The 16,138-nt window shown below is 43.9% G+C and overlaps 1 protein-coding gene across 2 annotated transcripts in view; it reads right to left on the bottom strand.

Moving 5' to 3' along the window:
* The window catches only part of MYO15B (myosin XVB), an 810,836-nt gene that overhangs the window by 563,447 nt on the left and 231,251 nt on the right, over positions 1 to 16,138 (bottom strand). For both annotated transcript variants that reach the window (XM_078654532.1, XM_078654533.1), the window contains exons 9-10: positions 15,469 to 15,666; positions 15,270 to 15,367 (exon numbers count right to left, since the gene is read on the bottom strand). In XM_078654532.1, the coding sequence (XP_078510658.1) occupies positions 15,270 to 15,367; positions 15,469 to 15,666 (296 nt within the window). The remainder of the gene's footprint in view (positions 1 to 15,269; positions 15,368 to 15,468; positions 15,667 to 16,138) is intronic.

The raw sequence follows: 16,138 nt of genomic DNA, 5'->3' as shown, positions 1-16,138 counted from the left end.
AGTCCCTCCTTGTTACCGCCCTGTGTACTTTTGTCCCCGCCCACCCGGACTGGATGTTTTACTTGAGGCGTTACACATTCGGCGTTGTATATTCGGTGAGCACTGTTTTCTTTCAGCTGCTCAACAGCCCCATCGATGCCGGCTGCCGTGCATGTGGCTCGCAGTACGGAAGTGCACTGTGAGTGTCTGTTCTTGTTTTAATTGTAAACAGCTCTTCATACACGTTTTGTGCGCTTCCCCAATTCATCTTTAAAATACACAGCGAACACAGTGTGCTCGAGACACAGCGCTGACAATTCCAAATGAAATTTGTTAAGCTGTTATATTGATGCAATGTATTGTACACGCGCGTGCAAGTAAGATTTTCAGGCTCTGAAAGTCTTGCACCTCTGGTATTTTCTCAGCCCGTCTTGCAAGCTTCAACAGAACTATTGTCCCATAGCGCAGTTCTGTCTTCCACCGCGTTTTCTGTTTTTTATGGCCCGCAACCGGCAATGTGGTCTCTTAGTATTCACACATTACAGTGTTGAATCCTTTTTTTCATGCCGCTTATGTTAATTATTGCCACAATCGCCGTAGGTATGCGGCTTTGCCACGACAATTTTACAGAATTGGAGTGCCGAATTATGTGGCCAAGGTGCCTAAATTGCGCGGCTAAGAAAGACTAATTATGTGGCTTATAATTCCGTTAAAGGAACTCTTAAGAACCGTATGGTATGTTTACATTCTTTTTAAGTTTGAATGTGTAAATCTGCGTGTTTGCTAATAGTGAACACATTACAAAGAATGACTGAACTTGTCAAACAAAACTTTATTGATTTGTTAAAATCTTAAAAGTACACTTCCCACATTCCGTGATAAGAGAAAGAACAGCAACAAAACATGACAATATTCAGCAAGAGAAAGAGCAGCAGCATAACATGATAATTTTAAAACCACAATTACACCTCGAGATACATGTAGTTTAACTTCTCTTGTTCCTTTTAAAATGGAGTATTATAACATTTATTTATTAAAATCGCTAAAAAGAAATAAAAAAAAAAAAATATATATATATATATATATTTTTTTTTTGCCTATACATGACTTCTTCAGAATGCACTTTTTACTACTGTTATACCTTGGTGTCTCTACCTTTATTCAAAGATAAGGGCTGCACTATACATGTTCTTCTGCGCATTTGAGGAACAACTTAACTTTATTCATATATTTCCCCAACGCACAGGCTATATCTAAATTCTCCATTTCCACCAACAGAGTAGCAGCTTGCATTCTGTGCGTAATCTTATATTTTTTAAAAATCGGACATAAAAACTCCTTTCGAAAGTCTAAAAATCTCGTACAATCTAATAAAATGTGTAAAATATCGCAGGTGGTTCCTAAAGTGCAGGTGCATTTCCCATTACATCCTATCATTAGGTTTCGAACCCCGTTATTCGCATAACCTGGGTTTATGCCAATTCGCATTTTCAAGACTTCTCGCCTCAGATTGTGGCTGGGTAGCCGATCCACGTAGGGGAAGTGTTGGCTACTCTCCCACGCCAATTTCATGTGTGCAACCGAGGACTTCTGAGCAAGGTAGTCCCGATCATAACTACGGGACATATTGACCCCTTGAATCTTTAATTCTTTTTTCCCAATTGAACTTGATGTGCAACATTTTTTAACTTGGCTTTTTATTCTCGAAACAAATATTTTATCAATTTATGCAGCAGATAATGCATTATATTGTGCGTGCTGGACACTGACTACACAGGACCACTGATGCACAATGGTGCTTTTCCAGTAGCTCGGTGAGTATGGTGTTCCGTTTCGGTGGTCCTTCCCTCAGTGGAGGAGTCTCTGATGTCTTTTTTTTACTGCCTCTCGCCATAGATGTTTTCTCCTTTAACTTGATTGAGGTCGTTTCACCTCCCTCAATGACGTCAGTGCACAGTGGTACAACCTATACCATATGTCCAGTTACCACTTGAGAATGTAGGGCACATCATCACCCTTATCTCAGCTACAAGGGCACAAAGAAGCAGGGTTAACACTGCATAATGCTCCACTGTAGTGTCTTGTCCGTGGCTCCTGGGGTTAACAGGTTTTCTTAGTCGGAAAAATGCATACTAGACATCAGTTCTGATCAAAACATGGGTACATACTGCTTATTTGGCCAGACTCGCCTCCAGGCTAAGATTTCTCTCCTCTAATATTAGTCAAGTCAAGTCAAGTCAAAAAGGCTTTATTTCGACATAAAAAATATCTTAAAAAGCGTACATACAATTAAAATTCATTTTAAACAAATAAGAATAGGACACATATAAAAAAGACTCCTTACATAATAAAAAACAGCAGATAAAAACACGATTAAACTATTTGTCTAAGTCTTTTTGACCGAATCCGCCATGCCCACCCAAGATACTTCGAGGTGGCGCATGCATAAAATGAACGAGTGTCTGAAAGTAGTATCCTTAGAGCCATATTACAATGTCTTGTTCCCAGTGTTTGGCACATAGGTTTTAGCCATTTCGTCCGTGGAACTTTATAGACAGGACACTCGAATAAAAAGTGAGGGACAGATTCATAGCGCTGTGGGCAGAAGGGGCACCACGGGGCAGTCTGGTAGGGAATTTTCCAATGACTTGTGAGTTCCATTAAGGGAAGAAGACCTATTCTAAATTTGAAATACAAGGATCTTTCCCATGGGGCAGAAATAATGTCCAAATACAGTTCTCTGAGGGGGACATCTTTAAACTCCATAAAATTTCTGGACGATTTACAAATCGTTACAGAAGAGTTTCTTTTATTTGCCACCCAATTCCAATAGAGTTGTTTTAGCATTAGTTTGGGCGGAGCCGTCTGTTGATGCCAAGCTTCTTCTAGGCCCAGGTTGACAAGTAATGCTTTGATGTCCCTTAACCATTTTATTTTTGTCCAACCAGTGGATTTAATAATCTCACGCAGGCCATCCGCATAACTTGACAGTTCAGGTACTCTCCAAATGCGGGTCCACAGAAGCAAAGGGCGTAACTTGGCTTGGTCCTCAATCGCCCGACAGCCCATGTCTAGTTGCAACGGCAGGATAGGGACAGAGGGACCGAGGGACATCAAACTTCTCAAGAAGGTGTTCTCAGCTCGAGTAAGATCTTTCATGTTTGACGTTCCCCAGAGTTCCGCCCCATAGAGAGCGGCACTTACTCCTCTGGCCGAATAAATATCCATTACTGCTGCTATAGGTTTCGTGGAGGCTGCTCTTTGCTCTTTCAACAGAGCCCCAGTTACTCTTTTCAAACTTAGCAACATTTTGGTCAAATGATGGTCCCATTTCATCGAGTCCACCAGCCGGATACCCAAGTAATCAAACGTTTTGGTCCTTTCCAATGCAACAGACCCTAGTGTTGGAGGGGGGCCAAGTTTTTGCGGGGGATTCAGGATAAGATACTTTGTTTTGTCAGTGTTAATGCAGAGTCCTCTTTGCTTGCAAAAGTCATCAAAACCAAAGAGAAGCTGCTGAAGTCCCATCGGGGATTTTGACAGAAGTAAAGTATCGTCCGCAAAAAGCAGGGTAGGAATTAAGCGACCTGCCAGACGGGGTGCATCAGCTGGTATCCTGGTCAGACAATCCACCACCCCATTCACGTAGAGCGAGAAGAGTGTTGGTGCAAGTACGCACCCCTGTCTTACACCTCTGTTCACATCTATTCTTAAGGTCTTTTCACCATTCGGCCCCCAGCGAATTTGGGCATAGTTTTTTTCATGGAACCTCATAATCAAATGGAGCAAGTAAGATGGCATACCAAGGTCACACAAAACCTTCCATAAGTTATTTCTAGGGACCAAATCGAAGGCTGTGCGGAGGTCGATGAAGGCCAGATATAAGGTACCCTTCCCAATCACGACCACCTTCCAATAAATCATAAGTAGCCTTAATGTTTGTTCGATTGTTCCCGTGCCAGCTCGGAACCCAGCCTGAAAATCTGAAAGAATCTTGTTTTCCTCTGCCCACTGCTGGACTCTGGCTAAAAGAACCTTGCCTGCTACTTTCTGCGAGCAATCGATCAGGCTAATCGGCCTGTAGTTCGCTGGGTCTTCTCTTGAGCCTTTCTTATGCAGAGGGACCACCTCCGCGGCCATCCATGAAGCAGGCAGGGGTGCACCCGCCATAGCAGCATTTAAAACTGATGCAATTAGCATACTCCAATTGCCCAAGTCCATACGAAGCAGGTCACCAGGAAGGCCATCGGGGCCGGCCGCTTTGCGCGGTACAAGAGATTTTATTGCACCTTCTGTCTCTTTCCTAGTAAACAGGCTTTCCTCGAAGCTCCCATCACCTCGAGAGATATGAGGTAGAGCGAAGTCCATTACCTCTGCTACAGGAGCTGTATACAATTTTGAAAAATGTAAATGCCATCGATCCTCAGTTATGTTACAAGTGATGACAGTGTCTAGGGGTCTATTTTTCTTGCGTATTAGATCCCAAAAGCCTCTTGCATTTTTTCCACCACTGGCAACACGAAGTTCCTGCCAAAAAGCGTCTTCCCACTCTCTCCTTGCCAACTTTAGCTCCGCTTTATACCTCTTACGTTCAGTGGCTATTAGGGTCACATCTCCACTTTTTACAGCCAATATTAGTGCTTTCTTTCTAGCACGACACTCTTTTGAGTACCAGCCAAAATTCCCATGCCGCTTATCAGGGTTCTTAAATCCCCTTTTTATCTTAGCTTTAAATAGGCCCCCAATTGACGTCGAAACCTCACTAAACAATGCTGTAATATAGTTTGGACTGACAGGCTCATTTTCCAAAATTGCACAGGCCCCTGAGGCAACAGCACGAATGCAGGAGAGTTTTTCTTCATCGATTGCCACTTTATCCCATTTTAGTCGTCTTAGACAGTTTGAAGGGACCACCCCTCCCAAAGGCATTGGCACAGGTGCATCACGATCTCCACTGACTAGATGACTCTCCCGCCACCAGCGTGTTAGGGATAAAGAAAGTGCATTATGGTCACTGTCCAGGGAGGGTAAGACTATCATGTCCATCATGTGGGCCCAAAATATTAGTGAATTTGCCTTTTTGCCTGTCTTCAGTGGAGACAGGATTTAATAACTAGCACAGATGTTGCGAGGTAACATTAACAGCTACAACTGCCCTCATCCCCACTTTTGTTTTAGGATAGGGTCTTGTTGCATGTAGAAGTTGGGTGCTGTTCAGGAGACACAGGAAGCACGCATGTACAGGTACCATTATTCAGGAATAAGCTACAGGTATACAAACCTAACCTCTAAATAACACATAGCTAAATAACAATACCAATAGCAAATCAAATGGCTCTAACAAACAAATACGAGACATATTTCATTTCCAATGCTTGTTTAGACAGGAGCTGAATGTAGATGAACCAAGACAATGGATAAATAGTAAAACCTTCTGTAGTAAGATTCAGACAGCAGGAAAGTGTGAAACATCGAGAATTAGAATTAGGAAAGTGAAAGCTTCTTTTCTGGACACTTTACAATCTTTTGTTGCAACAGTCACTTCATGATGGTTTTAATATTGCTCTTTAAAAAGCCATGCATCTGCTTATGAATACATAAAAACATCTACTTAAATGGGACGTCATATGGGGTAAGCTCCTTTTGAAGGAGCTCTGAGTTTATCACAGAATCCAAATACAAACATAAAAAGCACCCATATGATTTAAAAACCATCAGTACTGCAGTGATGTCTCATTTTTCACCACACCTCTACACATAAAAAAACACATTTACACTTCACCATCTTTCTGAAAACGCCTGAACCACTGACTCCGACAATGCTCATTTTGTGGGCAGGTTGATCTTCCAAGACACAGGGGGCCAAGAATCCCTCACATGGAGGTTCGAATAGAATGTGACTGAGTGAAAACTTGTCCTCAACTACAAAATCATCAACCCTTACTCAGTGCTCTCGTCATTGGACTAATATATTCTTTCTAAACAGTAGCTGATGCTAACTAGATTCTGCAAAGAACCTAGTACATTGAGCTCATGACAGATTTGTGGGGCATTAAAAACACGAAGGCTATACAGGTTGTCGAAGACAGGTTTTTAAAGAACCTTCTAACTGTCCCTAAAACAACAGCCAATTACATCGTCCATCAGGAATGTGGAATTGGCTTTGTTGAAGACGCAATTGCCGTGGCACCCCTACAGAAATGGATGGCTACTTGGCTAAACCCTGAATTAGTACTAAACCATGATATCTTGAAAGATTGTATGTCACTCGATCATGGGTTGTGTATACCCTGGCTCAAATACGTTCAGAAGCTATCAGTAAAGCTGGGTAGACCAGAATTATATAACTCCCCAGAAACATTAGAGAAGGGAGATATAAAATGGTCCAAGGAAACATACCTGCGCTTAGCTACCATGGACAGAGAAGAGAGAGAGCTGGCAAAGGTGACAGTAAGGGCCCACCAGCTATGCAAAACAACACTATCCATGGAACCATATTTAGGCTATGTCACAAACAATAATCATTGTTTCTTATTGATTAGATTCAGACTTAATCAATTTCATTTTCTTCTTGGTGAACAGAAAGGTTGGAAGAAGGTAGATGATCTTGGGCCCTGTACCTGCAATAGTTTCTCGGGACAGGATATCATACACTTCTTATTTTTCTGTGAGCACCTTACTGTCATTAGGAAACGTTTTATTTTTCCAATTTTAATTAACAAAGGTTTTATGCAAGTGAGACCTGCCCTTCTCTATTTGCAAATGTTGACAGATGTATGGGAAACTTTTAACATTGCTAATTTCTTATCTGCAGCCGTAAGAACCCTGAGGAACATAACTTAATATTTTATTATCATGTATATTTTTATCATTGTGTTAAAATGAAATTAGTTTGTACTATTTTCATCCATTGATTTTATATGTATTTATGAGCTTTGATTAGGTTATATACATTAGGGATTTACAGTTGCTGACATAATCTGTTTTTTAGAATGCGTTTATGGTTTGCACATAAACCGAATAAAGATATTTGACTGACTGACTGACTGACTGACAGGTACACTATGGAATCCCTGTATATAAAGATCATATGGCCGATGTCTCAAACTTTGCTGCACGCACTAGCAAGCTTGACAACGGTTTTGTTATGTATGGAGTATTAGATGTGATTGAGTCACACAATGCATTGCATTGCGAGTCATTGCAAATAAAAAATAGTGAATGGGGAGCCAAAGAAGTCCTTTCATTGCAACTTGAGCAGAATGTGCGTCACAAAGCACTGAATGGTTTCAGACTGCTTTGTCAATCCCTAAACATCTACAAAGTGATAACAGTCAATGAGGATCAGCTTTCACTGTATGAATGAAAGCTACTAAATTGTGAGGGGCAGATAACAGGTCTTTTGAGGGCGTGCTATTAAGGACCAAGGTCATAATGGCACAATGAAAAAGCAATACAGATGTGGGTATCTGGTATCCCTTGCAGGCTTTTATGACTTCAACAGTAATCATTTGCAAGAGTTTGCAGAATGGCTACTACCTCATGAATGCTAATGAGGCACAACTTCGAAAAATCACTACAAGTGACTCCTCTCCACTGTGCTGGCCAACATTGCAGCGGCTGCACAAACACAGCACTGCAATACGGTCCAGCCAGTGGTACGCTGCACACAGTGCTTAGAATTCATAGGGTATGGCATTGCTGGCACAATGCAGACCTGCGGCCCAGTCTCTGTTTGCACGGGTGGTGCATATTCAGCAAAACTATGTTTCAGTTTGTAGCTCAAACATTCATAAGGGTACGCAACATTCCCACATATATCTATTGTCTTAATTACAGTATGTCAAAAACTAACATCTTATATGTTCATCTTCATGTGAGAAACATCAGTTAAGTGCTTATTTCTCAATGTAACACAGGTTGCTGTTCAAAAGTATGAAAGAGGCACGATGCCGGGACAAGTCAGGGAACCTGCTAGCGTGGTTGGGGAGCAGGGAGAGGAAGGGGGTGCACATTAGAGAGCTTGCACAGGACACTGGTGTCAAAGTACGTGGGAGCGGGAATATAGTGCAGGCCTTTGTGATATACATGACAGATTTCTACAGGACCAGGCTGGTTGCACCCCCAGAAGTAGTGCTGGAGTTTGTACAGGACTGCCCTACCAGGTGGCTGAGCCAGGCTCAGGGGAGGAGCTGGAAGCGGACCTCACAGTGGCGGTGGCTACACTGGCTATTTCCCAATTGCAGGCAGGAAAGACCCCAGGCCCGAATTGGCTCTCAATAGACTTTTTCCACAAATTAACTAGACAAGTGGCTGTCCTGCTGCATACAATGTAAGAGGAAGCATACCACACTAGGGTACTGCCAGAGGACGTTCAAACAGCGACGATCGTCCTATCCCTCCAAAGCAGGGAAACCGCTTGATAGGTGCGATTCCTATAGGCTGATATCCCTATTTAATACTAATGCCAAAATCTTGGCAAAATTGATAGCTTACAGAACGCGCCCATTGGTGACTGATCAAGTACACCCAGACCACATGGGATTCGTGCCTTATAGGTCGACTAGATTGAACCTGAGGAGGCTCCACAACACTCCGGCTGGGGCAGGGAAAGGCCATGTCCATGGACCAGTGCCTCTTTAGATGCTAATAGGATAAGGCCTTCAATTCGGTCGAATGGCCATTCTTGTCTGCAGTGTTGGCTAAGATGGGATTTAGTCCCCGCTATATTTAGTGGGTGAGATTGCTTTATACTGGACTGAGAGCAAGGGTGAAGTTAACGGATGTCTTTCCCAGGAATTTCATATTGAGAAGAGAACAAGACAGGACGGCCCTCTATCGCCAATGTTCTTTGCGCTGGCGGTGGAGGCGTTGGCCGCATGGAAATGAGTGGACATACAAATCTGAGGTTGGCCATGATACACGAGCTGGGAAGAGAGAATATGGCTGCATGCGGGTGATATTCTGATGTACCTCACTGAACCAGTCCCTTACTAGATCATGGTATGTATTTTGCACTTTGGGATGTGTTGCTATGCTACACTGACCCTGCTACCTTCTGCCACCATCCACACCTTTCCTCTTCCTCCATCTGGCGCATCAAAGGGCAGTGCCATTTTTATCCATCGTCCCATCAAACAGTAAGCTGGTGAAGATCCACGGAATAGGGGAAGGTAAGGTAAGGATGAGACCTGCGGAAAGTAAACCCGCTTCTCCGAGTCCTACTTCCCGTTTATTCCTGGTGCTTCTTCTTCATATACTCTGAGTCAGGGCTCATACGAAGGAAGAGCCAGGGGAAGTGAGGGAAATGAGATTCTGGCAGGAAAGTAACTTTAAGTGACTAACAAATGCTGCACTTATGGGCAGCCATAGGGAAAACGCTAATTGTTGAGAAAATAATATTTTGGTGGCAGTAAAAAAAAGTTACCTTTTTCTGTTCCCCAAATGTACAAATCTGGTGTTATATTAGTAGAACCTTTCCAAATAACTGATTATTGTGTCACACACTTAATAGTTTTTCAGTTCACACAAAGTAATATTATTAGGAAAGGTCAAAACGAATTCCTGAGCAAAGAATAATGATCAAAGATTAAAAAGAAATATACTACCAAGGTTCTGGTGCATACAAATCTCTTAAAATTAAATGTAGTCACTATGAATGTATCAGGATGAAAAGCAGTACAAAAAGAAAAGATCTCTGCTTTGCACCAGACCAGAAAAAGGTTCTGTGCCTGAGGAATTAAAAGTGAAAGGTGCTCCCAGCTCTTGAGGTTCGAGACAGGTGATCAGTTTCTTGCCTAGTTATTAAGTAAAGATTGACAAAAAAACGGAGTAAGTTGAAGAATAAATGTATAATTTCGGAAGAAACAGACAATGGTCGGTTGATGCTGGATCACATATTAAGTGGAAGGCCACCCTGGGAGGTGGTGTGTCTGCCTAAACTTCAGTGAGACCAGAAGCTTCGTTTCCCCTGTCACGAGGGCAACGCAGAGGGAATGGGTCCCTTAGAGCACATGTGGAGCACTGACTATGTTCCTGTCTTAGTTTGAACTACTGTGGGGTAATGCAGACTTCTGGTTTGGAGAGGAGGGCGTCCTTGGCATGGAGAGAGGGAGTCCATAAGGCTGAAAGATCAGTGCTCGAAAGGACATATAAACATTTTGCAGAAGCAAAGGAAATCTTTGGGCTGGTGGAGAGGGAACACTTCAGATACATTCAGCTGAGCATCTAGGTCCAGAATCCACCAACAGAAAGAAGTGATGAAGCAGCTAACAGAATTTAAGAAAATAATGGTGATGGCGCCTGGAGATAAGTATACTATTTCGCGTCTATATAGAATTACACAGCTTTTAAGACCCATAGACGCAAGGCGAAGACAAGCTCCTTTTCGGCAATGCTTGGAAAGATGACCTCAGAATACATCTAAACAAGGATCAATCGTGAAGCATTATGGGGAGGACCAATAACTTGGGAGAGACTCTTTTTTTAAATCGTAAACAGAGAGGTATACACATCATCACACGTTGAAGAGAGTGTAGGGAGAGTTCACATTGACCGACATTTTCTGATCATACCACCACATCACACAATTCTGAAGAGAGGTGAAGCAGACAATTAAGGAAGCAGATTGTTGCGAGGAGATCCTGTTGGGACGCCTATCCGAAGCAGAGTTTCTTTAATACTCTTGGAAGGGAAAAAAAGCACCTATCACATGTTGCGAGCAGGTGAACCATGAATGGGGAGGGGGTTTTCGGTGAGGGTGTCAGTGGGGAAAGCTTGGTTACCTAAACTTTGGTGGATCTTAGGGAAGACTGCAAAGGAGAGAGAGCAATGCTTTGGGAAATAATGAAGTGTCCACCTTGCATTCCTATTCAATACATTTAGAGCCGACTGATGCCTTAAACACCTACTGGTGTTCAACATAAAGTGTAGCCCTGAAACATATGTCACGTACAAAAATTAGGTTGGTAACTGTTAGACCTGGCACCATTGGTGTGGGTCTCCCTTCCATTTTTGCTGTTGCCTCATGTATTTTTGCTGGTGTTAAATGCTTTGGGCACTGTGCCACTGCTATTCAGTGCCACAGTGCAATTGCTCCCTATTGAAAATTGATGTATTAATCAGTGGTTCCATGTTTGGCTATTTGGTTTACTTGTCAGACCCTAGTCTAGTGCACTGAGTGTGCCCAGGGCTTGTAATTCCAAATGCTGCTGGTGGGCCTGCAGCACCGGTTGTGCCACCCACAGAAGCAGCCTTGTAAAATGTGTCTAAAGTCTGCCATTGCAGAGCCTGCGTGCAGTCTGGTACTGTCATGCTGACTGGGCAAGTGCACCCACTTGCCATTCCCTAAAACTTCCCTTTTCTTCATATCAGTCACCCCTATGGTAGGCCCAAGGGCAGAGTGCATTGTAAGTATAAGGTAGGACAAGCCCTGATGTGAATTACAGCCATTTTCGTTTTTCACTATTACAAGGCTACCTGTTCTCCATAGGCCAGAATGGGCTGTTGGGATTATTACATTTTATAATCCTAACTGACTCAGAGAACATGGTAAAAATTCGAGTTTAGTATGCCTGAACTCAGAATGATAAAATACATCTTTTAGTGAAGTTGGTTTTAACATTCTGTGTTTGCAAATACCACTTTTAGAAAGTAGGCATTTGCTTGTCTAACCTTTCAAGCCTGTCTCTTCTAGGTTGTGTATTCCTTGTCTGGTTTTTGAGTGACAGGGCTGGGGGATTCCAAGAGACAGGATGAGTCAGCCCAGTGGTGAATAGAGAGATCTGCATCTAGATGGAATAGGGCTGTGCCTGCCTTCCACAATGCTGGCTCCACCTCCTGGGGAGCGGCTGATGTCTCTGTGCTGCACACTGAAAGAAGAGAAGGAGTCCTCCTAACAAAGTGCTCCAGGACTGTACTTGCCTTCCACAATGCTGGCTCTATCTCCTGTGGGGCGTCTGATGTTTCTGCCCTGCACTGTGAAAGGAAAAGTGAAGTCTGGTAAACAGAGTGCTTCAGAACTGTTTTGGACTGGGCAAAGGCCCCTCTCCCCTCAGAGAACAAATGATTTTGGGGTATAAATATTGGGACCCCGATCCCATGAAATTAGAGCACTTTTGGACTACAAGAAGAAACCTTTACTGAGGAGAGGAACCTGAAGAAACTGAAGCGAGACTATTCCCAAGCTGAAGTGCTGCTTGGGGAATTGGCCTGCAGTGGTTGCCTTACTGCCAAAGGAAGGAGAAAGGAACTTTGTGTACTTTGCTTTCAACTTGTGAAGGATCTCCAGGGGCTTGGAAAAGAGTGTGCCTCCTGCTGAAGTCTCAGGGACAACAAACTTCATCCCCCAGCTCCCCAGAGTTCTTTTGGAAGTGCCTGCTGCTGTTTTGGGCCTTCTGAGGAACTGCGTGTCACAAGGAGCTGGAAGTGCGACTCATCGAGGAAGAAGCGTGTTGCCGTCGCTGTGCCTGCCGTTGCAACTCCAAAGGAGGGTGTCGCCACTGGAACTGTTGCACTGCACCGCATTGAGAGAAGCGTGCCGCAACAAAGAGGAAGCGTGTCGCCCTCGCTACTGCTGCCGTCGCAACTCCGAAGGAGGGTGTCACCGCTGTAGCTGTCGCATTGCACCGCATCGAGAGAAGAGTCTCGCAACGAGGTCGGAGCGTGTCACCGTCGCTGTGTCTGCCGTCGCAACTCCAAGGGAGGGTGTCGCAGCTGGAACTGTCACAATGCACCGCATCAATGAAAAGTGCCTCGCATCCCCGAGAAGCGCGCCGCCGTCGGAGCTGCTGCCGTCGCATCATGGATGTTACCGCTGAAGTTGTCGCATTGCGCGGAAGCTTCACGCATCGTGGGAGAAGAGTGTCGCAGTTGGAGCTGTTGCCGTCGCATCGCTGAATAAGGGTGTCGCCGCTGCAGTCCACGCATTGAACCGAGAACTTCTCGCAGCCCTGGAGAAGCGTGCCGCATCTGGAAGATCTTCACGTCTTTATTTCTTTGCACCTGAACTTTTCTGCATTTCCCTCGCTGCGACATTGCTTGTCGTGGAAGCGCAACGCAACCTAAGGTACATTGACGCAAAGTGTCGCATCTTAAGAACAGAACTGAACTAAGCTAAATCTACCATCTTAAAGTAACAGTATTGTGCATTTTTGTCATTTATGGTCTGGTGGTAAATCTATATAAAGTATACTTGTTTTTTATATAAAACCTTGTGTGGTGTCCATCTGTAGTGTTGTCACTGGGTTACTGTATGTGGTCACAAATGCTTTACACACTGCGCCAGATAAGCCTGTCTGCTCGTGCCAAGCTACCAAGGGGGTGAGCAGGGGTTATTTTAGGAGTGTAATCCCCTTATCCTGACTAGAGGCAAGGGTTCCTATTTGTCACAAGTACCTACCTGTGCCAACTAGAGTCCCCCAAATCTAACAGTAACGCATAAGATTAGAACAGATGTTTGATGTTGTCTTCCCCCTCAAGGTGATGAATGATAACTCATCTGTCTACCACTGTTATGGTTGATCTTTGTTGGTTCGAGATAGAAAGGGAAGAGTGCAGGAGAGGTATGATGTTAACATACTTTTCTTCTTATAGAGATGCTAATGCCTATTTATATGTTGTAGAAGTGAATACATGCATGGACATGACTGCCCTGTTAGAGCGTTAAATGCACATCAATACCTATTATTTGTTGAGCATTTAGCAATCAGACTGAGGCTCCTAAAGTTCATGTGGTAGACAATGCCAAATGCATGCTGCTGGGGGAACACCAGTGTCCTCACAGATCTTTCAATGGCCATTGACACATTCGACAATAGGGTTCTCCTTGTCACTTGCATCGGTGGGTATTGATTGAGGGCCGGAGCTTAGACTGTTTCACTTCTTTCTTTTTGGATGAACCTTTTAGAACAGAGTCGTATAGGTGGAGCTACTGACCCCCGTGTCTTGACCTGGGTGCCTTGCTTTCACTGGATAGCCTCACTGTGGGCGAGGAGTCATTTGTTGGAGGCTGAAGACCTCAAGCTCCTCAGTGATCCTTTGTAATGCTTGGCTATGCCACCCTAAGGTATATGCATTTATAAATTGCGTTTCCAGACCTGCATAAATGCATATATCTTAGGGTGGCATAGCCAAGCATTACAAAGGATCACTGAGGAGCTTGAGGTCTTCAGCCTCCAACAAATGACTCTCAGGTGGTGAGTACTACCGCAATCTTCTGCTAGGTCATCCTCGCCCACAGTGAGGTTACCCCTTGCCCTTCATGCCTAAAAACCTGACTGGTATTGCAATCTTCCATTCATCTGACATCGATGTCACTGCGCCTATGGGTGTTTACAGCGTTTCAACTCCTGAAAGAGTAATGGGGTCATCATCAGGATGAACAAAGTAAAAGAGCACTATATCGGCCCTATGTCACTGAGAAATTAATAAGCATCCAATACTATATGCAAGGTAATTAATTAAAATATCATGTAATTAAAATATATGGTCTATACCCGAGGTTCACAGTTACCTTACTTCAAGTAGGAATCAGAATGCCTAAAAAACAACTCATAGAGAAAAGTAGATCTCAGAGACATTTGAAAGAGACTGAAACATTGAGTGACAAGTGTCTAAGTTGTGGAAATCACGCACATGTAAGGCCTATTTTTAAAAAGTTACTCCCGTCATTGAGGTAGAGAAAGGGGCAGTCCCAGAGTCTGAAAAAAGAATACAGGTAAGCAAATTACATAACCAAACGGTACATGGAGCACCGTGGAAACAGGGGCACTCATGACGGCTAAATATGGTTCTTACTTATTAGGTGTGCTGTAGAGAGACTCTGTTAGCGTAGTGAAGAATCAAATCCTGCTGGCTTCAAAGTAGGCACGAAAATTTTATGGCAGTGGCCTTGATCAGTTCAAGTATATAATGGCACCATGTGTGTGTTCCTATCGTTCAAGTAAGCATGGGGAGCTGGAACCCCATCTCATACAACACTGGTCATGTGTTCCTGGCAGTGTATGATGTCAACACATTAGAGTAGAGGTCTCTATGCTCCTCTGCCATCCTGACAGGACTACGCCTAGTTGCAAGTTTCCATATGTCACAAAGATGGTTTTGACCAGTTGTCAAGCTTTGTTTATGTGCCTTCTGAATGGAAGGTGTACAGATATCTGCACGGATGACTGATGCATGGTAACTGATTATATGCCGGGTAACACTGCTGTGGAATTGGATCCTTGGGTTTGCCATTGGATTCCAAGTGCCCTTACCACCCTGCCAATAACGCAGAACGAGAAATGGCTCACCTTTAGCTCGGTTGGGGTTGAATCCGGGGGCTGGGAAGGGCGGTGGCGGCAGGACCGGCGCCTGCATGATGGGTGGCGGTGGGATGTGCTGCTCCATCCTAAGAATACAACATACCAAAGTTAGATGTGATGTGGAACCTAAAGCACCAAGTCTGGAACAAAATCAAAACAAAAGGGGAGCTACGTTCTAGGTACTCACATGATCAGTGGGGACGAAGGAGAGCTGCCCACCCTTGAATCATTCATGAGGGGGTAATATAGGGATGAGCTAGAGGGGCTCAGGTACTCTTCGGTCTCTGCGATCAAATCCAGGACAAAGTCACAGCCAGTCAGATCCTGCCAGTCGTCACCTGTGAAGAGGGAGACAGACCAGCCTCGGGGGGTTTCCAACACACCCCTGGGTGGCAAGGGGAGACCAGGAAACAAGAAGCAGTATAGAGAGAAAAGGGAGGCAAGGGGGGAGAGGGGAGTGATGGGAAATAAGGAATATGATAGGAGAAATAATGTGCAATGGTTAAGAAGCATGGAGAAAGAAAAGAGGAAAAGAAGAGGTGGAAAAGGAGAACAAAAGGAAGAAATAAGTCAGTAAAAGGAGGGAAGTATATCCGGAGAAATGAGGTAGCAGGTGATAGAGATTAAGAAAAGAGAGATGACGAAGGAAGAGGATGGAAAAGATAAAGGTGTTGAAGAAAGGACAGAGAGAAGGAAAGAAAAATAATGAAGTCAGAATTAAGAAGGATGGATGGAAAACAGGGTGGGGGGAGTGACAACACTCGAAGGATGGGCACAAAATCAGAGAAGAGAATGAGGGAGAAAAAGTAAGAAATGGAGGAAGAGAGAATGGAGTGTCAAAAGAGACAGGGTCAAGA

This window comes from Lissotriton helveticus, chromosome 7 (assembly GCF_964261635.1).
Source record: "Lissotriton helveticus chromosome 7, aLisHel1.1, whole genome shotgun sequence".
Taxonomy (NCBI): Eukaryota; Metazoa; Chordata; class Amphibia; order Caudata; family Salamandridae; genus Lissotriton; species Lissotriton helveticus.
Note: the sequence above shows the minus strand (reverse complement) of the source record. Positions and strands in the feature narration are given on the sequence as shown.